A 27279-nucleotide genomic window follows, 5' to 3' on the forward strand; every position below is an offset into this window, starting at 1 on the left:
AGGCCCTTAGGGTCCATCTGGACCCTAATTCAATATGACTGGTGTCCTTATGAAAAGGAGAAATTTGGACACAGAGGCACACAGGGGACACCATGTGAATATACAGGAGAAGAATGCCATCTACAAGCCAAGGAGAATGGCCTGGAACAGGTCCTCCTTTAGTGCTTTCAGAGGGAGGATGGCCCGGACAACACCTTGAGTCTGGACTTCTGGCCTCCAGAACTGCAAGACAATAATATTCTGCTGTTCTAAGCCACCCAGTGGGGAGTACTCTGTTACAGCGGCTCTAGGAAGTATTACACTTCCCAGAGCTGTACACTTCTTTTTCCTCCTAATAACCTTTCGTTTTCTCCTAATGTTTTTCTTCTCTCCTTGCTAGTTCCTCCATATAGCAATGACAGCAGCTTTAGACTACTTACATCCCTTGCTAGTTGAGGGAATAGACAGTGAATAAGTTCCACAAGGAAGAAATGACTTTAAGTAGCCCTTGTGTTCCCACATAAAGTCAGAAAAGTAGTGTAAGCCACTATCTCTTTCCTTTCTCTCCCATTTGTTCTAAATTTGTTTCACAACCTTTTCCTGCTCAGTGCAAATTAGTATGTTTAACACATTCATCCCATCGGGATTGCTATTGTTCTATTTTTCTATTTCTCTTTACCCCAGAAGTTATTTAATCGGCTTGCTGGATTATTTATCACCATTTTTACTTGTCACTGTTGACAAGCAAACAAAAATATGTATTAGGCAGAAGCTTTAACGAGAGAAAGGGAATTCCAGTGGAAAAGATAAGAATGTTCCCTCTCCTGTCCCTAATGAAATAGATTTAAAAATAAAATAAAATAAGAATATGCATAGCTAGTAGGATATTCTAGAACAAGGGTTACTGCTAAAAGTAAAATCTTAGGCTTTTAACAATTATTTAAGACATTAAGGTCTTATTTTTTGAGCTTTAATAACACCTCACATCCCAATGCCATTGTAAGTCTGCCACACCAAGACAACTACACTTATTCCAAAGTTGACTTTTTTACAGTAGCAAATAAAAAATTTAAAAACCAGGAATGAGGGAGATACCCACGTACAGAAAAGCAATTTGTAAATGGAAGACACATCATGCTCTTCATGCCCCAAACCTCTTTCTACAGATTATTGGCAAAAGGCACTTTTTAAGTCCCTGCTTATTCTAAGGGCTGAGTTAAACGGTCCAAATGGACTATAGCCTTATCTGACTTATGAATGGGAAGTATTCCAAAAGTTATTTGTACATAAATATCTTTAGTACTTAAAGCAGACTTTCGGCCGGGCATGGTGGCTCATGCCTATAATCCCAGCACTTTGAGAGGCCGAGGCGGGTGGATCACCTGAGGTCAGGAGTTCGAAACTAGCCTGGCCAACATGGTGAAACCCCGTCTCTACTAAAAAATACAAAAATTAGCTAGGTATGATGGCACGCGCCTATAATCCCAGCTACTTGGGAGGCTGAGGCAGGAAGAATCGCTTGAACCCAGGAAGCAGAGGTTGCAGTGAACCTAGATCGTGCCTCTGCACTCTACTGAGCAACAGAGATAGACCCTGTCTCAAAAACAAAAAACAAAAACAAAAACAAAACAAAACAAAAAACACGGACTTTAATGTTCATTAGCTCATCCTTTCAACAAATGTTTATTTAGTGCCTCTAAATGCCAGACACTGCTAAGGATTGAGTGGTAAGAAAGCATGCAGGGTCTCTGCCTTGCCTTTTCTGAGCGAATAAGCTAGTGAGAGGGACAGGCGTTATTTTGGTATTACAAATGTGAGCAGATTGCTACAAAATGGGCTAAGGACTATGAAAGTGTGGGTAGTGAGAGGACAGACAATGGGGCCAAACTCAGGGAAATGAGGTGTTATGAGCCAGCATAATGAAGGACGGGGGAGGCCGCAGAACAGCTTCCAAGTGGAAGGAACACAATGTGTGAGAAGGGGATGAGAAGGGGCCACAATAATTACGGCTCCAGCTCAAGCCACAGATCCCTGGGACCTGTAAGAGGTGGCACTCTATCAACACTAACCCACATTCAAGATCCCAGGAAAAGATGGCTGGGGGTACCCAAGAGGGAGGGTGGAGTGCAGAGAGAGAAAAGGCAGCATTTTGACATAGACAATTGTTTCTTGGACATCTTCCAAAATTATTTTATGCTTTCTCCTTCTCTAATCTCCAGGTCCTCATGTGCCCTTGAGCTGTGGACTCCAACACTGCTATCTGCAAAAAGAAGATGGCAGGAAAGGATGGCCCTGCAAAGTGTGCCATCATGAGTGAGCATCTCTGTCTACTCAAACTCTGATTTTTTCATTGCAGCCGACTTAGTGAGGAATATGGGCGCACTAAGTTATAAAATATAAGAATGACAGAAGGCCTTTCTTGTTGTGTATGTGTTTGTTCCAACTGATAGGACTGAAAAAAAAGTAAAGTAAAAAATGTCAGGAAGGATAGAAGCAAATATTCTTGGACAGGAGGGCACTGACTGGGAGGTCAAATTATGGATCTGTTCTTATTTTTTTTCCAACATGTTTCTGTTTCCTAATTGAGCTCAGAGGTTCTCTGAAGCATGGTGTGTAACCCTTTGGCATTAAGAAGCTATTCTGGCCAGGCACGGTGGCTCACGCCTGTAATCCCAGCACTTTGGGAGGCTGAGGTGGGCGGATCACTTGAGGTCAGACCAGCCTGGCCAACATGGTGAAACCCCGTCTCTACTAAAAATACAAAAATTAGCCGGGCACGGTGGCACATGCCTGTAATCCCAGCTACTTGGGAGGCTGAGGCTGGAGAATTGCTTGAATCCAGGAGGTGGAGGTTGCTGTGAGCCAAGATTGCGTCACTGTACTCCAGCTTGGGAGACAGAGCGAGACTCCATCAAAAAAAAAAAAAAAAAAAAAGAAGAAGCAGCAGCTACTGTGCTTCTCAAATGATGTAACAGGAAAAGATGTGTTGAGGATGCATAGAAAGGTGGGCTTGTGGTGGGTTGGGCACTGGGGGAGTAAGAATGAAGAGTTCACTATCAAAGCAGCAGGAAGAGGAACGGGAAGCCAGAGGGTAGAATGCCTAGCAGGGTTTTCACCTACAAGGAGCACAAACAAAGCTTACACCATACCTGGGCACTCTCCCTAGTTCCACTAGAGAGATTCAGGGGGGCTGTCACAGAGGTTGGGAAAGGATGATGTGGGACCAAAGGCTTTGACAGTCTCTTGAGTAAGATTTCCAGCTGGCAAGCGAGAGATCCAGCTAGTGATGTTGGTAGAAGCTGCCCTTTATCAACTCAGCTGGTCAATGTGATCACAGACAATAACAAGTTGGCAGGTGTGCAAACCCCTGGATGTCTCTGCAAGAATTCTCAGAGCATATGCAGTCGGGTCAATACCGGAGCAATCACTTTGCATAATAGGGACAACAACAGCTGATGCTTGGTGCCCAGCACTGCTCTCTATGTCTAAGTATACCAACTCATTTAAAATTTTCAGTAATTTCTGAGGTGGCCAATATTTTTGCCTTTATATCACAGTTAAGTTTTGCTCAAAGTCATATACCTAGTGAAGTGGCAAAGCTGGGATTCAAACAATCAGCAGTTTGGCTCCAGAGTCAGGGCTCAAAACCATACAGTATGGAGGTGACTTGTTTAAACAGAGCATTTTATATAAAATACTGCCTAAACCTTAAGTCAAGCAAAGGGATTGGTGGAAGACTGGGTGATCTGAGTATTCAGGACTCCACCTGGACTGAGAACCGTGCCCATTCATGCTGCTACCCTGATGGCAAAACCATCCCCAGCAGGCACCATAACAACCATTCTTCAGATGGGCATTTATTTTTATTTTTTTTTTTGAGAAAGAGTTTCACTCTTGTTGCCCAAGCTGGAGAGCAATGGTGTGATCTTGGCTCACCGCAACCTCTGCCTCCCGGGTTCAAGCAATTCTCCTGCCTCAGCCTCCCGAGTAGCTGCGATTACAGGCATGTGCCAACATGCCTGGCTAATTTTTTGTATCTTTTTAGTAGAGACGGGGTTTCACCATGTTGGCCAGGCTGGTCTTGAAATCCTGACCTCAGGTGATCCACCGGCCTCGGCCTCCCGAAGTGCTAGGATTACAGCTGTGAGCCACCGTGCCCAGCCCGGATGGGCATTATTATAATGGACATTATAGTGCTGCAACTTCTTGGTCATAAATATCAAAATCCTTTAAAAATAATTCCATAGTTGGATGCTTTGAGGCTTGGGTTCCCAGACAGTCTTCGGTAGATATGCAAGCCAAGAGGAAAATGCACATCTCTTCACCCAATAATCAAGTAAGAAAGCTTAGAAATTCAGAAGACAAAGGGGAGACATACCCCCAACCCCCATATTCTTCCCCACAACCCCATAATTAACTCACCTATTAAGTAGTCCCTAGCTGATTGTAGAAACACTGGAGAGAAGAGCTTCAGACCATACACAACGTAACTGGGAGGGTGCCTGGCTTTGGCCCCTGTATCAAGAAGCAAAATAAGGCCACACAGCACACAAAAATAGATTGGTCTGCTATATGTTATGATTTGGTTGTGTCCCTAGAAAACAAACACAATTTCTGAATGGTACCTCTTACTTTGATTAAATGAAAAAAGCCTCATAGTCAATAATTTACACTATATCATATAACTTATACATATAACACATTTTCCCCCAACCACCACAATTCATATACAAAAAAAAAAAAAAAAAAAGGAAAAAAAGAAAAGAAAAAAAAAGTCTGATTCTTATTCTGTCAAACCAGAATGAGACTATCAAAAAAAAAATGTTATGCCTATCATTCTCAACAAGAGTTACCTGAAAATTTAATTACCATCCTGAGAGAAAATCTAGATCTAATTCAATGCTTTCCCCAACAGTGAAACTTCCATTCATCTTGTTCATTTCAAGTGCAAAACTAATTTAAACCACTGTTTGCTCTACACTTGGGTGCCACTATTAATAAGAAATAGAATTATCATTTGTGGGCTTTAATTTCCCAGTCTCTTAGAAAGCAAGACAATATGGGTATGAAGTTATACCTGCAGAGATTACATAAAATGTCTTAGTGTGCACAGTGGAATCATTCAGCTTAAAAAAAGTGTTATTTATACTATGTACACAGCATTTTCCTGTGAGGGATACCAAATATTTAGCAGACCTGATCTTATCCCTATGCCTATTGTTATGAGGCAAAGTAGAATTATTTTTTATTCTTCTTGAATTGAGAGAAAAATTAAGGAAAAGATACAACATCAACTTTTCAGGGCAAAAGCCAACAAAAAATTTACATCTTATAAATCAATGCACAATTTATAAGATTCGGGGGAAAAAAACAATGAAAATGAATTGGGAAAAATGTCTTTTGCAATTCATGAACTGCCTTGAGTATAAAAAGGAAGGATTAAAGTGATATGGTTTCAGATGTGAATTTTTAAAGTCACTGCCTTGAACATGTTATATTTAGAAATGCAATTTAAATTGCCACTGCTTCTATAATAGAAATCGTCCTATTCTGAGACCATCTTTTAAGAGGAAGGAAAACACAGTCTGTCCATGGAGGCTGGCTATGCTTGGCCCAGAGTCCAGGTTCAGTCTTAAGAATACTTGTACTCTTATGAAATTTCCTTTTGAATCCAACTAGGTCATAGATTAATGGGTATGGGAATACTTTTGTTGCATTTTTAAAAACTGAAGCTAAAGCCCAAGTTCAATCTAAATGTATTTCTCATCAAGTGAATAGCAAAATAAATTTGTTGGTATAAATAACGATGCAGTATACAAATACACATGTATATGAGACATTTCCTCAAACTGGCATGGTTTAGGAAATATCATTAAATAGCTACTTTCCACTTGCTCTGATTTTTTTTTCTTTGATTAAAAGGTTAAAAATACATTATTCTAAAAATTAAAAGTCTTTGGCCTTTAACAAGTCTGAGATAGTATTTTGAATCTTCCAAGTCAAACTTTACTGGGCATGGGAAGGTTTTCTCTGTATTTGTAATTTATGAAACAAAACTTATAGCACTGTTACAAAAAGCCTGCCCTCATCACCATGTTACTGCTTTACCACATTTTCCCATTCTATGTTTTGGGTCCCCAAACCATACTAAGCATTTTGCTAATACAAGGCACATAAACCACTTTTTTTTTGAGACCGAGTCTCACTCTGTCGCCCAAGGCTGGAGTACAGTGTTATGATCTTGGCTCACTGCAACCTCTATCTCCCAAGTTCAAGTCATTCTCCTGCCTCAGCCTCGCGAGTAGCTGGGACTACAGGCACCCGCCACCATGCCTGGCTAATTTTTTGTATTTTTAGTAGGGATGGGGTTTCACTATGTTGGCCAGACTGGTCTCAAACTCCTGACCTCAGGTGATCCACCCGACTTGGCCTCCCAAAGTGCTGGGATAACAGTTGTTAGCCACTGTGCCTGGCCACTACTTCTATTTGCCTTGATTTCTGAAAACACCTGCTAATAAAATGTCCCTGCTCTTCAATTCCTACTGCCACATATGAATCAATCATCAAATCTTCTAAGGACTGATTTTTTAATTTTTCCAATAGAAAAATTCCAGTAGCTCCGCCAGCTGAAGTCTGATCATAATCTCTTAAAAACTCATTTGACACCATCAGGCCCCATCTGCTTTTAACCTTAAAATACACTGTAGGGAGCACCAGTGGAATTCAGCTGGGGAGCATCTTGCAAGGCTATTGCACAAAAGCAGATCTCTGTGCGCATTTGCGTTTCCCATCAGCGCTACCTCCATAAGCCGTCTCATCACCCAAATGCTAGTCTCAGTGCAGAGAAGGAGCAAGGTTCGAGACTCGAACAAAAACTCCAGGAGTCCTGCCTGTGGCAAGCAGTGGTGCCTGTGGCTAAGTGACGAGGCCATCCTAATTATCCTCTTAGAGACAGTGGAATGGTCAGCTGCTTCGAATGTTCTGTTGTTGTGAAGTGGGGAGAAAGGTTTTTGTTGTAAGGGAGCTGGGGTGTCTGGGAAAATTGTAGAGGCACACGGCTTGGCCTCAAGGGGAATGACCTGAGGTCTGTGCACAGCCTGGCCAGGCTGCCTCCATCCTCTCTCTCAGTTCTGCTGCATGTGCCAGCTCCAGGCTTCATTCCCTGGGACAGAAGAGAGCGCCTGACATCTGCTGAGTTGACAAATGTTCCTGTCTCCCCTACATTCAGATTTTTTTTTTTTTTTTTTTAAAGAAAGGATCTTGCTTTGTCACCCAGGCTGGAGTGCAGTGGCATGATCATAGCTCACTGCTGCCTCCCTCTCCTGACCAGCTGTTCTTTTTGACAACTGATATAAAACAACAACAGCCACAACAGCTAATGTTTGTCTGGCCTTTCCTGCATTCCAGACACGGAGTGTCTTACCTACTTCAAGTGTATTCATGTAGCGAACCCTCAGAATACCCTGAGAAGCATATACTATTCTCATTTTGATAAGAGTAAACTGAGACATAAGGATGAAGAAACTGTCCCAGGCCTCACCAACAGAAAACAGCATGGCAGAGTAAGGACTGGAGCCCCATTTGCCTGGCTTCCTCTACCAACCATGGGGAGGCATGCATGTGGCACTGGATTCTCCAGACCCAAGGACTCAGCCTGACATCACAAAATTTCATTCATACTCACCACTCTTTAAACACAGAATGTGAACATTACTCATGTGAAGCAAATTCGGAGAATGAGGGAAGCATCCATGATAGTCTTAGGGTGTCAGTTTTTTCAAAGGACTCTGGGCAGAGAAAAGGGCTCCTAACTTGCAGAAGGTGTCGAAAACCCAGACATTCTCTGCCCATTTCTCGGCTGTTGCCCTGTGACATTATGGTCACGTACATTGAAGTCTCATCACTGCAACAAGGGTTTGCTGTGTTTTATAGTTTCTCACAGTGGTGTAGGTTAGTTTAATTAAACATTATTTTTTGGTGGCTGTTGATGATTTCGTTTTTACTTTAGCTTTAGCAGTTCACTTGTACATTCAGAGCCATCCTAAATGTTCATAATGCTCTTTGGTTCCCCTTGTATGTGGAGCAAGCAAGGACAGCTGGGGGCGGGCACCCATCACCCCACTGTGACCCTACACAGCAACTATTTTATGATCCACACTTTGTATATACAAGAGAATCCAAAATATTTTAAGGAATTCTCTTCGTATGGAAGACAAGCAGTAGCCAAAGGGTTAAATAATTCTCAACAGGTTACTATTGAGATATTAAGGTACAACGTCAATTTAAATATAGCAGAAATGTGATAGGCTACTTTAAAAATTGAAAAGAAATAGGCAAATAAGATTCTTTAAGCTTAGTTTATCGTTGAATTCTACAGAACAATTTATGTTAGGTCCAACTTCGTAACTTTCAGATCTGTGAATCCTGACAAAATGGCAGATGCAGTTGTCCAGGGAAGAGGGCAGTGAAATGGGTATCAAAGTGTTCATCAAGTGCCGTCCAGGGCACTCCACTCCGCTATCTCCTAGTTCACGTATTTTCCTACTGTCTCAGCACTGCCCTCAAAGGCAGTGAAAGAGAGCAGTAAGAGTGGTGACCTACATGCTGCCTTTAATCAATGGTAGAAATTAAGTATCATTTGAAATGGTTTCTGTTTTAACTACTACTGTTTTAAGCAAAGACACAATTGAATATTATTTGAGAACTTTTCATCAAGATCCATAAAACTAAGTTGACCTTCTTATTTCTTAGGATTGAGTATTGAGAAATTATTTCATGTCATTCAAAATCATTCCTCTGATAAGCACTACATTAGCCAGGTGATCAAGGTCAACATCAACAGAGATAAGTCATATTGATAATTTGTCCCGTTGATGTGATGTGATCCATCATGTTACCTCTGTGGTTTTCCTCCTAAAATCCATAATCCCTATCTTATCGTGAGATAAACATCAAAAAAATCCCAACTGAGAAACAGTGTACAAACTACCTGACCAGTCCTCCTCAAAACTGTCAAGATCATCAAAAACTATTAGTATATTGGCATATTAGTATATATGTTCCTTGGATTTCTTCCAGTATCCACCTCACCCTATATATTTTTTTTAAGTTTCCCAGAAACTGTTTCCTTTTAGAATCAGACTAACAATTTTCAGGCTTAAGGAAAATCTGAGAAATGGTCACAGCCAAAAGGAGCCTACAGAGACAAGACAGCTATTATAATGTAATTTGGTGCCCTGGATGGGAACCTCAAACAGAAAAAGGGCATTAGGTAAAAAACAAGGAAATCTGAATAAAATGTGGACTTCAATAATAATGTATCAATATTGGTCCATTAATTGCAACAAATGTATCACATTGTGACTAATGCTTGAGGTTAATGCAGCGAAACTCGGAATGGGGTATACAGACACTCTTAGTACCACTTTCCCAATTTTTCTGTAGATTTAAAACTACTCTAAAATAAAAGGTTTACTTACAAAAAATAATCTCCAATAATTTCTACATAACCTGAAGTGGATACCAAATGTCTTCCCTGAATAGTAGCAATAGTTAATTGAATAGAATGCATAACAAGCTGTAGCCCTCACTCTTTGGAGTTTGTACTGTAAGGAATCAAGACACATATGTAAAGAGAAAGGAAACATTTACAGAGGACTTAGTATACTTAGTATACGCTAAAGCCTGCACCAGGCATATTACATACATTGCCCAGTGCACTTTTTTTTTTTTTTTTTTTTTGAGACAGAGTCTCACTCTATCGCCCAGGGCTGGAGTGTAGCGGCGCGATCTCGGCTCACTACAACCTTTGCCACCCGGGTTCAAGCGATTCTCCTGCCTCAGCCTCCCGGGTAGCTGGGATTACAGGTGCCTGCCACCGTGCCCGGCTAATTTTTGTATTTTTAGTAGAGACGGGGTTTCACCACCTTGGCCAGCCTGGTCTTGAACTCCTGACCTTGTGATCCACCCTCCTCGGCCTCCCAAAGTGCTGGGATTACAGGCATGAGCCACCATGCCTGGCCACCCAGTGCACTCTTTATTAAATCCAACTGATGTTATTCTGATTATCCGTATTTTGCACAAACACAAAAATACTGCTAACAATTGCTAAGTGCTTCAGGGCCAGATATGGTGCTAAACACTCAGGGACACTGCATTGTTTCATTCTCTTGCAATCCTGTTTTATTATTTATTCCTCTTTTGCAGGCGAAAAACCTACGATTGAGAGAAGTAAGTTTCCCAAGCTCTCACAGCTTACACATGGTAAGGCTGCATTCAGATATGAACCCTGTATGCATTTGGTTACTCCAATGTTTCTCAAAGTGTGATCTGTGATCGCCTCCACCATAATGACCTGGGAGTGTGTAAAAATGCAGATTACCGGGTGCTGTCCCAGCCAGTAGAGGGGAGGGGGGAAATCGAGCTCTGCCTCTGGCTTGCCCAGCTGATCCCGGGCACACTGCTCTAGTTTTTCACTGTCTCTTGGATATTCTACTGAATTTTGCTTTCTGGGTTATTATTAGTGGTTACTGTCAGTTAGACATATATGGACACCCGTGTAAGCAAATTAATATCTTCATTCCCCATTAATATATTGCAATCTCTGATCCTCAAATTGCAAAGTTTCAGTTAGACAGTATCCAACTCCTAATCTTTCTAAGCTCTCCCAGACCTATTTTCTTTTAGAATCAAACTAATTTCTTTTGAGCCAAGGGGCTACTGTATCATACCTGTTGCCATGCTATTATTATTCATTCTGCATTTAAAATTGAAATACACAGTGCTATGCAAAAATTTTATTTTCATCTCGCTATCTTCTGATTTTAACAACTTGCTCAAAATATGCCACCTGTGCTCTTAGAAGCACGCAAAAAAGAAAGGTCTGTCAATCACTCTAAGAGCAAAAATTGGCTGAATTTATTAATAGCTACCCTCCACAAATGTGCAAAATAGTGCCGTCTGAAAAGCAGTTTGGTTCCTTTCACAGCCCCTTATGAATAAAAATCAGCAGCAAGCTTGAGAACCGTCTCTGTGTCCCAAACCTGGGTTCCCGATCCTGACCATCTCCTTTCTAAAGCTTTCTATCTACAAATGGGAGGTAATAAATCTGTCTTCTAAATACCCACATGGTTCAGTCAGATTGCAACAAGAAATATTTTATGGCTACCATATTTTGTTTCTTCATTAGAAGTACTGGAGAAATGCCAACTCAAATCAGAGACTAATCTACTTAGAAATCTGTGTAAGCAAATTAATTACTGCAATAAGCATAGTTAAATGTCTGACTATGTCTTACAAAAGTGATTTCTTACTGTCTCACTATACGACATGCTTGCTCAGATAAAGGAATAGCAGCTTGATTGATTCCTCTGGGAACTAAATAATATAACTCCAACCGAGAGCAGTGGCATAGGGGCCATAGTAACAGACATTACAAATCCACAAGGATTATGCAGCTGTACTTGCCATCCACCTTTACTGGGATGTCCTGCATTATTTCTGAAAGGATATGCAGGAAAGGAATGTTTAACAGCATAGAACACCCCTCCCCAGAGTCATGCAGAAAAACAGCGACACTGAAGTGCAGTTAGGAGTGAGGAGAGTTGACTGAGGCAGGAGAATGGTGATGTGGCATCTAGGGTGGGCTTGAACAAAAAAGCTTCAAAGCTGTACATCTCTCTCACACCACCTAACCCAGATTTCTGACGATAATCACAACAATACATCTCAATACCCTAATTATGCTGCTTCTACTTATCTTGACATTCAGACTCTAGGATAAAAGAAGATGTATTACATGTAAACCAATTATGGGGAACAGAGGAATTTAACAAGATAGCAATGTATGCCATGTGATCGTCCAATTATAAGCTTTTCTTAATTACTATGAGCTAAACAGGAGCTATCACAGATTGAAAAATGGGTCCTAAATCCTGGATATAATTTTTTTTAAAAGCATAATAGAGGGAAAAATCAAGCTTTCTTTCATTGGGAGGGTTTTCCAGGGCTACAGGAGATTGCCACAACAAAGGAAAGCCAGTTGCTTAGCGAGCTGGGGAGTCTACCTGGCGGCGAACTCGGTACAGAGGCATGTGGCTCAGATGCCTGCAAGGGGCACTGCCTGTCCCATAGCACCCACCCCGTAGGCCACCATGGATGAGCAAAGGGGCAGCAGGCTCAGAGGAAAGCACATGTGTGTGTTTCAGAGTTCACAAAATAATGCCAGGGCACCAACAGATCAGCATAGGTGAGCTCAGAGTCTTTGTTATGAATTAGCTCAAAGTTACTGAGATGAAAAGTAACAATATATGTGAAAATGTGGAATAAAGAGATTAGCTTCATGTAAAAAGAATAAACGATTCAGGGAAATGCAAGTTAAAACCACAATGAGCTATTACCTCATGCCTGTTATGATAGCTTTAATCAAAAAGATAAAAGATAACAAGTGTTGGCAAGGATTTGGAGAAAAGGAAACCCTTCTATACTGCTAGGGGGTACAGAAATCGGTACAGCCATTATGGAAAACAGTATGATTTCTCAAGAAAAAAAAAATAAAAATAGAATTTTTAAGTCTATTTGAATATGATCCAGCAACCCCACTTCTGAATATATATCCAAAGGAAATAAAATCAGTATGTCCAAAAGATATATGCATCACCATGTTCATTGCAACACTCTTCACAATAGCCAAGACATGGTATCAACCTAAATGCCATCAACACATGAATGGATAAAGAAGATGTGGTATATACATATAATAGGAATATCATTCAGCCTAAAAAAAGAAGATCATCCTGTCATTTGCAACAACACTGATGAATCTAGAGGACATTATTAGGTTAAGTGAATTAAGTCAGGTGCAAAAAGAAATATACTGCAGGATGTCACTTACATGTGGAATCTTAAAAAGTTGAACCCATAGAAAAAGAGAATAGAATGGTGGTTACCAGGAGGCAGTGGGATGGGGAATGAGGAAAGACTGGCTAAAGGGTACAAAGTTTCAGCTGGACAGGAGGAAGGAATTCTGAAGATCTTCTGTATAGTATGGTGACCATAGTTAATAATAATACACTGTTATACTCAAAAACGGCTAAGAGAGTAGATTTTAAATGTTCTCACCAGAAAAAAAAATGATAACTATATGTGGTTATAGATATGTCAAACAGCTTGGTTTAATAATTCTACAATGTATACATATATCAAAACATCACCCTGTACCCCATAAGTATATACAATAAATTTTAAAAATAAGAATAATCATTCATGCCCATATAATTATATCACTAATAATAAGAGCTAACCTTTATTGAGCAATCTCTATGTGTCAGGTACTGTTATAGCACATTACATGGATTATTTAATCCATGTAGGCATTTCCATTAGACCTATTTACACACAGGGAAACTGAGGCATGCAGAGGCCCAGTATGTTGTTCAGTGCCAAACATTCAGGTGGAGGAATCAGGACACAAAGACAGGCAGTCTGATGGCAACGTCTGCGGTCTTCCCCCAGACTGCTCGGTCTTTGTTGACTTGAATCCAGTGGGATAGGAAAGACTCTGCACACACTCTCCACCCCCTACCCCACACCTTCCCCCATACCACCCACACCATGCTCTCAGATCTAGCTGGAAGCTGGCCACCATGCACTTATTATATATATTTGATGTTTCTATTTTATATTCAGTATAGAGAGCTAGGTACAGACTTGGCCCTTTGACTAGATTTTGGCTTTTTCCCTGTCTTCAACACAGACAGACAAGAAAAGCTACTTGCCTGTATTTGGAAACTTACATGTATTGGTGAGGCGGGGTCAGGCTGAACACTCTAAAACACAAATCAGAAGTGTCTGTGTCATCATCTCATGATTTCAAGGCTACATTAGTGACAGCACACGCTACTGGTAAGAATTAGATGTGGTCTTGCCTTTAGCAGAGAGTACTGGCAGCTGGCCATGACGAGGCAGAAGAGGAGCACCCACATATCTTTGCAAAAGCCTTGGCTCAAGGTCAGAAATCCAAGGAGGGAAACCAGGACAATGAGTAAAATCGCCAGTACATTCTCCTTGATGTCTTCAGTTCTGTGCAAAATATATACATAAGAGCAAAAAAAAAAAAAGAGTAAGTTTTGCCTTTTTTTTTTTTTTTTTTCTGAGACGGAATCTTGCTCTATCGCCCAGGCTGGAGTGCAGTGGCATAATCTCAGCTCACTGCAAGCTCTGCCTCCCCGGTTCAAGCAATTCTCCTGCCTCAGCCTCTGGAGTAGCTGGGACTACAGGCACCCGCCACCAAGCCCGGCTAATTTTTTGTATTTTTTTTAGTAGAGATGGGGTTTCACAATGTTAGTCAGGATGGTCTTGATCTCCTGACCTCATGATCTGCCCTCCTTGGCCTCCCAAAGTGCTGGGATTACAGGCGTGAGCCACTGTGCCCAGCCAGTTTTGCCATTTTTAAACAGAATGCCTTCATGTTTCCAAAAAAATGAACCATGACAACACAGTAGTTACCTTAAGCAAGACTTTATTCCCCTATTAGATTTTAGGGTTTCTTTCTTTCCTTATTCCTCATGCTATATAAACAAAATCCAACTTAATACCAGATTTTTGTTATTGAAGCAAATAAAATCTCATCCCATTGGATCTCCTTGGCCACTAAACTGGGTTTACTGGCAAAACGTAGTTAATGATTCCATCCATGACCATGAAATGTGTTTCAGATAAAGAGCTTCACCGGTTCCTTTCAACGGAAGGGGGTGGTAAGGGGGATGCATTCACACCTGGCCTAAGCAGACAATCATTTCCAGATAAAACTTTTGGTGTCCGAGTTTACTATCAAATTTCAGGAGCCAGGAGAGCTCCAGCAGGAGAGTTGAGGGTGAGCTGCAATTTCCTGACAGTGCAGAGGACCTGCCCTGGGGTGTGTCGGGTCCACACTGTCTCACTGGGTGACTCTTGTATGGACTCCCCATACAAGGTATAGGGTAGAGAGGTGGGGTCATCCAGAGGTGGAGTGTTATCAGGTGGGTATGCAAAGGACAACGTAAGGCTGTTTTAGGATAGAGATAGGAAGGGGCTACAGGGCTGGATCATGTAGCCTAGGTAGAATAGGGAGGAAACTGAAGATGGCAAGGGCTGCAAGGTAAGAGAAATATGGTGGGGCAAATTGCTGGAGAGGACTGAGGAACATTTGAGGAAGTGAGAGAGAGATACAAAGGATGAGCAGAGACAGGATTATAATGTCAGAGGTGGAAGACTTCTGTGAGAGGATAAGATGCAGGGTGAGGCCATGGAAGGAAGTGGCAGAAACGGAGTCACAGGGGATGGCATGGACCACAGGGTCAGGGAACAAGGGGCCTGGGTGTTTGGGTAGGTCATTCACAAGGATTCTGAGTATACTTCTCACCTTTCCAGTTTTTGCTCATATACCTGTTTTTCTACCCCACTAAGCTGATATTTTTTTTTAGACAGGAATATTTGGCTACTTTGTGCCTAGCAAGTAGGCAATTGTGAACATTTAAAAAAAATCAATAGGACATATTGTTGAGAGACATTTGTGATTCACAGCAAAACTGAGGGGAAAGTACAGAGTTCCCACATAGCCCCTCCCCACAGACACATGCACACAGCCTCCCCCACCATCAACATCAACTGATGAACTAAAATTAACACATCATTATCCATCAGTATCACCCAAAGTCCATAGTTTACATCCCAGTTCACTCTTGGTGGTGTACATTGGGTTTTGGCAAACGTATAATGACATGTCTCCACCAAATGAGAACTCTAGTGAAAGTTCCACTGCCCTAAAAATCTGCGCCCCATCTATTCATCGCTCCCCTACCCTAAGCCCTGGCAACAACTGATCTTTTTATTGTCTCCATAGTTCTGCCTTTTCCAGAGGGCCATATAGTTGGAACCATACGGTATGTAGCCTTTGCATATTGGCTCCTTTCTTTAAGTACTATGCATTTAACGTTCCTCCATGTCTCTGTGGCTTGGTGCCTCACTTCTTTTTATCTCTTATAGCATCTCATCGTATGAAGATACCACAGTTTGTTTATCCACTTGCCTTTTGACGGATATCTTGATTGCTTCTGAGTTTTGGCAATTATAAATAAAGCTGTTATAAACATTCATGTGCAGTGTTTTGCATGGACGTAAGTTTTCAACTCATCTGGGTAAACACCAAGGAGCATGATTGTTAGATCGTGTGGTGAACAATATGTTTAGTTTTATAAGAAACTGCTGAATTGTCTTCTAAAGTAGGTGTACCAATTTGCATTCCCACCAGCAGTGAATGAGCGTTCCTGTTGCTCCACATCTTCACCAGCATTTGGTGTTGTCAGTGTTTTGGATTTTGGCCATTCTAACGGGTGTGTAGTGGTATCTCATTGCTGCTTTAATTTGCAGTTCCCTAAGGACTATTGATGTTGAATGTCTTTTCATATGCTTATTTGTCATCTGTATATCTTCTTGGTGGGGTGTTTCTTTAGGCCTTAAGCCCATTTTCGGGTTGTTCCTTTTTCTTACTGTTGAGTTTTAAGTGTTCTTTGTATACTGGATAACAATCCTTTGTTTTTTAAAATATTTTCTTCCATTCTGTGGAACATTTTTTAACGAATGAAAAAATGAGTGAAAAAGAACCCGAATCTAATGCTGACACTTGATGCTCCAATAGCTAACAAAAATGAGAGAAACAGTAAAGAGAAAACATTTGAAGAAATGAACAAATGCATGAATCATTTGATAGGGACTTTCTATATATAATTTCAGATAGATAGCTATAGAGATGATTGATAGATACGTATACAGATTTCACAGATTCAAAGAAATAGAAAAATAAATAACTATAGTAAAATAAGTTTGGAGCTGGGGCTGCCGAGAGGCATAGCCTTGGGCCTCCTAAACAAGGAAGGATGGGAAACTCTGAGGACAACAGCCAGAAGGAAAACAATGGGTGATTTGGTTGACTGAACTGCAGCTGATATATTACAGAATAATAGAATAGGGTAGAAAGATAACATAGAAATATACAGAAAGGCTGAGTATTCAGATAATCATGAGGCTCAAGTTGAATTTTTTTTCAAGTTGAATTTTTTTTTTAATTGGGGGAAACCAAAATATATTTGGCAAAAAGGAAATTGTGGGTATCTTTTATTTTCCACTGTGCACTTTTAATAGTGCTCAATATATTTGGTGTGTTGAGGTCCATGAAATTCATGATCTCATAACATTTTGATGGATACTTAAAAATATCCAAAGGTCTTTGAAATAAAATTTCAAAGAAAAAAAAAACCTTTTTCTGTTTGGGGAGGGCAAAGAATAAGGTTCCTAAAACATATTTTTCCTCCAAATTCTCCTCTGCCAGGATTCAATTCCTCTGCCCCCAGGTTCCCACTCCTCTCTCCCTCAGTTTCTTTTTTATCTATCTTTAAATATCGGGTTAAAAAGTTTACTTGCCAGGCAAAGAGTGACATGACTAAGGCTGTACTTTTGAAAGATTTATCATGCAGAGGTTTACAAAGTGCACTGGATGGGGAAGAGAACAGAGCAAGGATAAACAAAACTCCCAGGAGAGGTAATGAGGGCCTGGGAAGCTCACATGGCTGTGGAATAGGAAAGGACCCCTGACTCGAGGACACAATTCAGAGTGAGGCTGACAGAACTCCAAATGGATTATGGACAACGAAGGACTGATTGAAAGAATAAAGATTACTCCAAGATTTAAAAACCTGAGAAGTAAAGGATCATAGCAGAATCCACGGCAGAAATTAGGAAGGGGAGCCAATTTGCAAAGGAAAATTGGTTTCTTCCTTCATGTAGCAAAAGTGCTCCACACTGCTCTAGCTGCTTTGACATCAGTGAACAAAAGAGATGGGAGCTTCCTTTCCTGTGAGTGGTGCCATAAGTAAGTATCAACAAAAAAGTTCAGTAAAATATACAATATGTAAACATAAATGCAACAGAAAAAAGAATAGAACCAGGCGAGAGAAAAGGTGAGGGAGTTGGCACTGCAAACGTCTGGGAGACGAATGTTCCATGCGCAGGAACTGCCAGTACAAAGATCTTAAGCTGGAGGATTGCCTGGCATGCTTGAAAGACAAAAGGAAGGCCAGTATGGATGGAGAAAAGTCCACAGGGATAGTAGGAGATCAGGCCAGAAAACAAATTAGTGGCTACAGCATGTGGGACTTGAGGGCATTGTGAGCACTTTGATTTTCATTCTGAGTGAAATGGGGAGCAATTGCTGGGCGGTCGGTAAAGCAGTGACTTTGAAAAGACATATTGTGTTGGGTTAAGAATAGTGTACAGGGGCTGAGCATGATGGGCACCTGTGATCCCAGCTACTTGGGAGGCTGGGGCAGGAGGATCACTTGAGCCCAGGAGTTTGTGACCAGCCTAGGCAACGGTCTAGGCAAATGAGTCTAGCAACGTGAGAAGCTAAAAAAAAATACTATACAAAGAGAATGAATGGATAGAAGCAGGGAAGATGCTATTGCAGTAACCAGATGAGAGATGAAATGGCTCAGACCAGGTGATCACATTGACGCTGAAAAGATGCAATAGATACACTTGGAAGGAACAGCGAAAATAACTTCCTACAAGAGACTGAATGCAGGTGTGAAAGGAAAGAAGACTCAAGGACGACTCCAAGATATTTAAGCAGAGAAACCAGAAGGATGGAGTTGTCATCACCTGAGATGGGGAAGACCACAAGTGGAGCAGGCTTGGGTGAGGCTGAGATGAAGAGCTCAGTCTTGGATGTGAGATGTCATCCTGATATCATGAGATGTCAATTTGGTAGTTAGATATACAAGTCTGGAATTCAGGAGATGAGTCCAAGTTGGTGATATAAATCCGAGTGTCACTGGCATATTAAAAGCCATGAGACTGAATGCCATCACCAAAGAAAGGAGGGCAGATAGAGAAAGAATGAAGACCAAGAGCTTTGCAGCCACTGGGGACTTCAACATTAAAGGGTCAGGAGGCAGAAAAACCTGTAAATCTTCCCTTCCTATGTAGCAGTGACCAACAAGGCAGAAGGAAAACCAAGAGAATGCTGAGTCCTGGAAACCAAGAGAACCTCTACCAGGCAGTAGGAGAAATTAACTCTGTCAAATACTCCAAATGAGTCTAGTAACGTGAGAAGAAAAAGATGGAATCAATGGTGACCCTGACAAGGGCAGGTTCAATGGAGTTTTGGGGTTGGGGGAGCCTGAATGGGACAGGATTATTAGAGAATGAAAGAAGAGCAAATGGAAACAAACACAGGCAACCCTTCAAGGAGTTTTGCTGCAAAGAGGAGCAGAGAAACAGGACAGTGGCTGGTAAAAAAGTGGGGTAAGACAGGATTTTTTAAAAAATACTTTAAGTTCTGGGATACATGTGCAGAACGTGCAGGTTTTTTACATAGGTATACATGTGCCATGGTGGTTTGCTGCACCCATCAACCCGTCATCTAGGTTTTCAGCCCCGCGTGCATTAGCTATTTGTCCGAATGCTCTCCCTGCCCTTGTCCCCACCCCCTGACAGGCCCCGGTGTGTGATGTTTGCCTCTCTGTGTCCATGTGTTCTCATTGTTCAACTCCCACTTATGAGTGAGAACATGCGGTGTTTGGTTTTCTGTTCCTGTTAGTTTGCTGAGAATGATGTTTTTAAGACAGGATTTTTAAGGATGAGAGCTATAAGTGTGTGTTCTCATGGTAACTGATGACAATTAGTTTAGTTTGAGAAGCATGAATGATTTCCTCTTTACTTGCCATATAGCTAGCTACCTCTCATTTTATATCTCAGTTTGTGTGTATCTTCCCCAGAAAAGCCTTTGCCAACCACCAGTTCGAACATCAGTGCCCTTCCCTCTCAGGTCTCTCTATCTCAGGCCTTCATGTGCTTCCTTCATGGCACCTATTACAGTTTTCTCTCCTCTCCCAGAAAGTAAGTTCCATGAGGGCAGAGACAATGGCTGTTTTATTTATCACTCCATACCCAGTGCCCAGTACAGATCCTAGCACGGAACAGGTGCTTTGGTTAATATTTGTTGAATGAATGAAATGTTGAAATAATGCACAGAAGGGCAACTTCTTATTTCAGATACTGACCTGATCGACTAGATAAATGAAAATAAACCCTCAGTGTTTTGCAGGAAAGGGTAATGGCAAGATATGAAATCAGAGAATATAAGTAAGGAGAATACGACAAGTCCAGAAACATCTGAGTAGAATAGGTGGAGAACTGCAGGCAAATAGCTGGAACTGCAACGGCAGGAACCATGAAACTACTGCCCAAAGACTAAGAAAACATTTTTAAGGAAGAGCAGCCTGACTCTTTTGAAGAATGTCAGGCAGAATGACTTAATCTATGGGAGTTTATAGCAATGATTAGCGCAATTTTAGTGCTTGTTACCCACTGCTTTCTTCCGCTTCCTGCCTAGCTCTTACAGTTTGTTTCTATTATGCACATTATGCATTTTTACCCAGCTTCCCCAATGATTCTGACCCACAGCCCTGTTTGGGGATTATGCTCTCCTTGCAAAGGTCCCAAACAGCTCAGTTTTTCTAGGTCAGTATTTTGGGTTTCTTCCTCCTTCCTCACTGTGAGCTGTGAGTTCATGTAGTCCCTTTCCTTATTTTAATTGACTCTAAATTATAAAACCAGATCACCAATCCTGCTAACTGATGACTTTTGGTAGGCTTATATGGCTCTGAATTAAAAGTGATGTTGCCTCATTCTCAGCAAAGTAACACAGGAACAGAAAACCAAACACCACATATTCTCACTCATAAGTGGGAGTTGAACAATGAGAACATATAGACACAGGGAGGAGAACATCACACACCGGGGCCTGTCAGGGTTTGGGGGGCAAGGCGGGGGAGAGCATCAGAACAAATACCTAATGAATGTGGGGCTTAAAACCTAGACGACGAGTTGATAGGTGCAGCAAACCACCATGGCACATGTATCCCTGTGTAACAAACCTGCACGTTCTGCACATGTATCCAAGAACTAAAGTAAAAAAAAAAAAATGTTATGTTACCTATGAACTAACAGTTTAAATTTTAGTGTCTGGATTTGACAACATCTACTTTAGCTATCCTAATTTTATTTATTTTTCATTTTTCTTCTTTCTGGGAGCTGGACCACATTCCAAGTAATAATAATAATAATAGGAGCAACTAATATTTAAAGAACTCTTTCAATGACTAAATTGATTTAATCTTTACAACCTCCCTGTGTATAGATTATACCCATCTATACACAGATGGAAACGGATAGGAAACGGACGCACTGAAAGGTTTCATAGCCATCCTAAGATCATAGCACTAATAAGTAGTAGGGACCAGGTTTAATTCCCAAGGCTGACTCGAGTCCAGGGATTCCCCAACCAGCTGAAGGATCTATGGATAAGGGAATGGTGCTATTTCTAGGTCATCCCTAAGCACAACATTTAAAAACCCATTGTAACTTGCCAGAAAGGTGACTAAAATAATGAAAACATAAGCTTTTAAAAAGTGCGGTCATCCTCATCATCCTTCTTAGACCTCCAATGGATTTCCATTGAATTTTTTGTCACCAAGTAGATTTTAAAATAACAGACAAATCTATAGATACATTTATTTTTGTTTTGACATGAAGGGTTAATGCAAGCTAGTCCAACTTTCAATAATTTCTTTTTAACAGAAAATAATTAATATTTCAAAAATGCCTCATTTACCAGAATATACTATCTTGGATTTTTAGTTAAGTATTAAATGTTCCTTCTAAGTGTGTGCCCCTTGGGTAACATAGTGTTGTTAGGAAAACCATTCTAACTCCATTCCCTGACTTGTGGATCCTGAAATTTACTGTTGTAATTTTGCATGACTATAGTTTTTTTCATATGTGATCACACTATTTAAGACATTACTATAAAAACCAGTCACTGGGGGACCAATGACAACAAGACAGGCAACCAGTTTTTCCACTGCCCCCAAGGGCTGGCATTAAACTGTGAAACTCAGCAATTGCTTATGGCAGCATTAGTAATAGCAGCTGAAATTTTCAAGCCAACCGTGTAGTCAGTGCTGCTCAGCCCCTGAACATCATAAATTGTTATGTGCAAATTTTGAGGTAGGAAAAGATACAAATGAGAAGCCCCCGCTCCTTAGGCCCATCTCCATCATGTTTTCTTTTTTCTGGGTGGGGGGGGAGATTAAGTTTTGCTCTTGTTGTGCAGGCTGGAGTGCAGTGGCACAATCTTGGCTCACTGCAGCCTCCGCCTCCTGGGTTCAAGCAATTCTCTAGCCTCGGCCTCCTGAGTAGCTGGAACTACAGGCATGCACCACCACACCCGGCTAATTTTTGTATTTTTAGTAGAGATGGGATTTCACCATGTTGGTCAGGCTGGTCTTGAACTCCTGACCTCAGGTGATCCGCCCACCTCAGCTTCCCAAAGTGCTGGGATTACGGGCTTGACCCACCATGCCCAGCCTCCATCATGTTTTAACTAACCTTAACTTCTCCTCCTCTTTCTCCCTACCCAGTAACCACAGCTCCAACCCCACAATGTTTTGCTGTATAGAACAGTGGTAGGAGGAGGTGAGAAAGGGGAAAGGAGATTAAAGGAAAAATTAACATTCAAGTGAGTGTACATCAGATACAAGTGAGCAATAAGAATCCAAGGTGTCCGGAAAAGAGGCAGAAATCACCCTACTTCATCTTCCCTCCTCTCCCCATGCCCACACCCAGTCAAGCCAGGCCCTGTGCTACAGATGGGCCTCAAGCTTTCCCACAAAAATGGGGCAAGACGTGAGTACACCAAAGCATGCTACTGTGCCCAAACAAACCTTAAATACAAACCATTTCTTATTTCTTATTGTAACTTATTATTTCTCATTATCTCTTATTATTAATTAATATGTTAATTTATTATTAATAAGAGTTACTTATTGTAACTCTCTTATTTCTCATTGTAACTGCTAAACTACAATTTGTTAAGTTGTCAGGATCTTTTTGCTTTAACTTTGGGTTGTTAGCAAAGGAAGCGTACAACTTGAAAATGTGCAAGTGACAATGTTCTCTTTGAAAGCATGCAGTGGGCACTGTCACGTCCCCGGTGTGCCTTCCGACAGTGTGTGTGCATGCTCAGTGGCTTACCGATCAAGTAATGCCAGCAAGGTCAGTCGATCATACCAGACTTTAATCCACTTGCCAGGGAAAATGATAAATTTGTAAAACTGCTCTCGGTTAAATTTTCCTTGTGTTGAAGAACATGACGAGGCTTCCAGATCCTGACTCACATGCTTTTAGATACCAAAAGAAACAACAGAAAAAAGGGCTTTATGTTGTCATGTCATGGCCACAAATATATATATATATATATATACACATACACACACATATATATATGTACACCATAATTTAAAAATACAAAAAGCAGATGTTCAAATTCTGATATGTAAACCAACATATTTCATTTAAACTAAATACTCTAAGAAAAGGATAATGATCAACAAAAAGCGCTTTTCTTACCAACATACTTCAATTTCTTTACAATGTACCATTAAAATTATGCTACTCATCACATCAAAATGCTACTGCTCATTAAGGCCAAGAAACTGCTATAAAAATAGTTCTTATGAAAAGTAGGAATTCAATAAAAGATCTTAAATGACTTCATTTCTGAAAAGTGTGTTAATGTTGAGATACATATTCAAATTTTACTAAGAGTAAAAAGATTTTCATTGGCAATATCTAGGTTATTGGTGAAGCCTGCTATAAGAAAAACTGAAATATTTATTGAAAAACTCTAAATCATTAAAACTAAAATGTGGAGAAATTTAGACCCAGATAGTAAAAGTTTTAACCCCTAATTCATCTCTTATTAGCTCTAATTCAGTGGAAAAGAATTCAATTTTGAAAAAAAAAAATTAGTCTTCATTGATCTGTCTATCAAATACTTAATAAGGGATTCTTAGGAGCCTGGAACAAGGTTGGGAACATGCAGTTTTCCATGCAGTCCCCCTAGTGAAGATGTTGGTAATAGAATGTGTTTAGTTAATCCTAACAGTGAGGTCCCAGATGAAGTGGGGAGCCTCCTATTGGACATCCCCCCTGTGTTTTGTTTCCCGTTCTCCGTGTACAGAAGCTGTTAAAACCAAAGCTCCCATGCAGCTCCTCCTTCACTGTTTGACCGTTTGCTTGTCACTTCTTGCTACTATCTTAAGCCTTCTCTAGATACCCCAGCCCCCTGCAGAGCTTCTATTTCTAACCTCTATATATCTTTAATTGTGGGTGAAAAACAAATATCATAAAATTTACCATCATAACCATTTTAAGTGTAAAATTCAATAGTGTTAACCATATTCACATTGTTGTGCAACAGATCTCTGGAACCTTTCATCCTGCAAAACTGAAACCCCAACTCCCCATTTACCCTCCCCCCAGCCTCTGGTAACCACCTTTAGGTACCTCATGTAAGTGAGATCATACAGTAGTTGAACCTTTTTGTGACTGGCTTATTCCACTCGGCATAGTGTCCTCAAGCTTCATCCATGTTGTAGCATGTGTCAGAATTTCCTTTCTTTTTAAGGCTGAATAATACTCCTTGTATGTCTGTATCACGTTTTGTTAATCCACTAATCTGTCAATGGATATTGAATTTGCTTCCACCCTTTGGCTTTTGTGAATAGTGCTGCTAGGAGCACAGGTGTGCAAATATCTCTTCGAGCTCCTGCTTTCAATTCTTTTGGATATACACTCAGAAATAGAATTGCTGGATTATTCTAATCTGTATTTTTGTTTGGTTTTGCCTTGCACTTTTCCAACATGGATTTAAGGTTATGATTTCCTCTAGGCTGACAAATATAAGACACAGGAGATTAAAAAGAAGGGCAAAGACAAGAAAGGGATGAGTATGGGACAAAGAGCAGTGGTGGAGGTGACATTGGCTTTTAAAGGACTTCTACATTTGTCTTTGGCTTACAAAGCACAAGGTTATACATGGGCAGACAGCACAACTTTTTTCCTAACTTAGGAGAAGTCACTGATGTCAAAGTGCCTGGCATGCATTCATTACAGGCCACAGCAGAACTCTCCAAGAAAGCAAATTTTACCGTCTCTTATTTCCAGATGCTAATCTGCTTACTCAGCCTATGGAAAATGGAGTTACTCCGGATATCAAATATTAATGCAAAAGGCATCTGAAGGGAAAGTTGATCTATCATGAAGGCAATATACAGGATGAGTTGGACTGAATGATAACAGGAAAGTTGAGATTGTAAGTGCTACTTGTGCCTGGAATTCTATTTCAACACAGAAGAGAGCTTTGTGGAAACTGCCTGGTGTCATCTCAGCAGGAACAGCTTCTTTGCATGATGATGAACTTGTGGTTTATAGTAAACCTCCCCCGACAAAGGAGTCCTTTTCCTTGAAGCCACATGGACAAACAGTGTAAATAAGAATCAGGTGCACAGGAGCCCATGGTTTACTGTCCTTGTTATGTAAGAATCCATGTATGAGGCATAAACAGGTCAAGGGTAAGCAACAGCTGAGAGCATTCCTTCCAATAGGAAGAAAAATGCCTTCTTCAAGCGGGGTTTCATATGATACCCTTAGCTGTCAGGAAAAGTCAGTATGTAAAAAATTACATGAAGACTATGCCTGCATCTTTTTAAAAACTTATTAAAGATTCCAGCATACTGTGCTGTTTATTGCTGCTTAAATGAAAATCCTTGCTTAAAAAAAAAAACCTCCTCAAAAATTAATGAAAAAAAGAAATGATTTCACTACTTTTATGGGAAAAAAAGGTTCATAAAATTTTATTTTTTGCCTTAGATATCAAAGAAGCCCAGAGTTACATGTTTTGGTGAGTAACAGCAATTATTCTTGGCCTATTTTCTGGTACCAAATTCAAATTCAAATATTTCTCATCATTTTAATATCATTCATGTTTTCACTCATTGAAGAAAATAGTTATTGTGTAGGTTATATAAACCAAATGCTATATGTAATATATGTTGAAAACTGAAAACTTAACGAGAGAGAGTTTCTACCTTACAGGGGTTTAGAAATTTCTGGGAATAGGCAAGCAAACCAGTCATGATAACATCATCACACATGCATAAACGTATCCACATCTGTACCTATGTATGGAGAGAGAAGTGAGTCACGAGAGAGTGTAGGACTGACATCCTGGGAGAAGGCATGGAGTAAAGGGGTCTTGGGCATTCCCTGGAGTGCATCAACAATTAAGGGGCTTGCGTGAGGACCCTCAGTGGAGTCTGAGAAGGAGTTTCATATTCATCACTTTTATCTTTCACTGTAAGTGATCTAAATAATGAAAAAAAAGAATGCATGGACAAACTGACAAAAAAAAAGATGTTTATGTCTCTGATTCATTAAGCCTTGCCAAAGAATAGGGGCAGTCACTGATGTCAAAGTGCCTGGCATGCATGAGGGCAGTGCAGCTGCTTCATTAAATGCCACTGCAGAACTCTCCAAGAAAGCAAATTTTACCATCTCTCCATTGCCCAGTAAGTCGGGCCTGCAAGTTTAATTCTATTATTCTGAGAAAGAGCTTAGGAAAAGCGAGGACAAAGGAAAGGATAAAAGTTGAACTTAGGTTCTTTTTAAAAAACAAGATAATTGCATTTACACACACTCCCCATATGGATTAGTGTTTATATCATAATATCCAGTGTTCATTTAATGAATTTGAATTATCAAGAACAACTTACATTATTATCAGTATATTCTTCTTAAGAAGGCAGGGCAGGATAGTGTACCTTTTAGAAATATTTTTGGTGGAATTTTTGAAATCTAAGAATAAAAGACTATGTCTTCTGAGATACCTGAGAAATTCTACTGTTCAAATAATGCTACTTTCAAGAGTTCCAGATAACAAATAAGATTTTTTGATGATATTAGTAATTGCCACCAACTAGTAAAGTCATAATTTTGCCACATATTATCTCTAATCCTTAAAAGATCACAATAGCTCAGTTTCCTAAAAGAAACTGAGGCTCTGAGAGGTTAGGCCACTGGCCCAAGGTCCTAGATCAGGAAGAGATTTGCTGGAAGCCAAAGTCTGGGCTCTTTCTACAATCATGCTTAAGGGGGCCCAGGTGAATCAACACATCAAGCAGCGCTCATCAGTAAAGAGAAAGCTACCTTCACAGCAAAACAAATAGAGTTCAAGAGACAATACATATAGTCTCATTGTGAGAGAACAAGTTAACAACACAAATTTGAAAAGCAAACTAGATAATGGAAACTGGCAAAAATAAGATGAGGAATAATGGGTTACAAATAAAAAGTTATTTAAAA

General features: G+C 40.4%; 1 protein-coding gene across 3 annotated transcripts in view; it reads right to left on the minus strand.

Annotated features, from left to right (window-relative positions):
- Positions 1–27279, minus strand: part of PCNX2 (pecanex 2) — a 344391-nt gene that overhangs the window by 221135 nt on the left and 95977 nt on the right. For all 3 annotated transcript variants that reach the window (XM_063707871.1, XM_055372884.2, XM_004028606.5), the window contains exons 10-13: positions 23110–23255; positions 13905–14058; positions 13773–13805; positions 4402–4573 (exon numbers count right to left, since the gene is read on the minus strand). In XM_063707871.1, coding sequence (XP_063563941.1) covers positions 4402–4573; positions 13773–13805; positions 13905–14058; positions 23110–23255 — 505 coding nt within the window. The remainder of the gene's footprint in view (positions 1–4401; positions 4574–13772; positions 13806–13904; positions 14059–23109; positions 23256–27279) is intronic.

Source organism: Gorilla gorilla, chromosome 1 (genome assembly GCF_029281585.2).
Source record: "Gorilla gorilla gorilla isolate KB3781 chromosome 1, NHGRI_mGorGor1-v2.1_pri, whole genome shotgun sequence".
NCBI classification, from domain to species: Eukaryota; Metazoa; Chordata; class Mammalia; order Primates; family Hominidae; genus Gorilla; species Gorilla gorilla.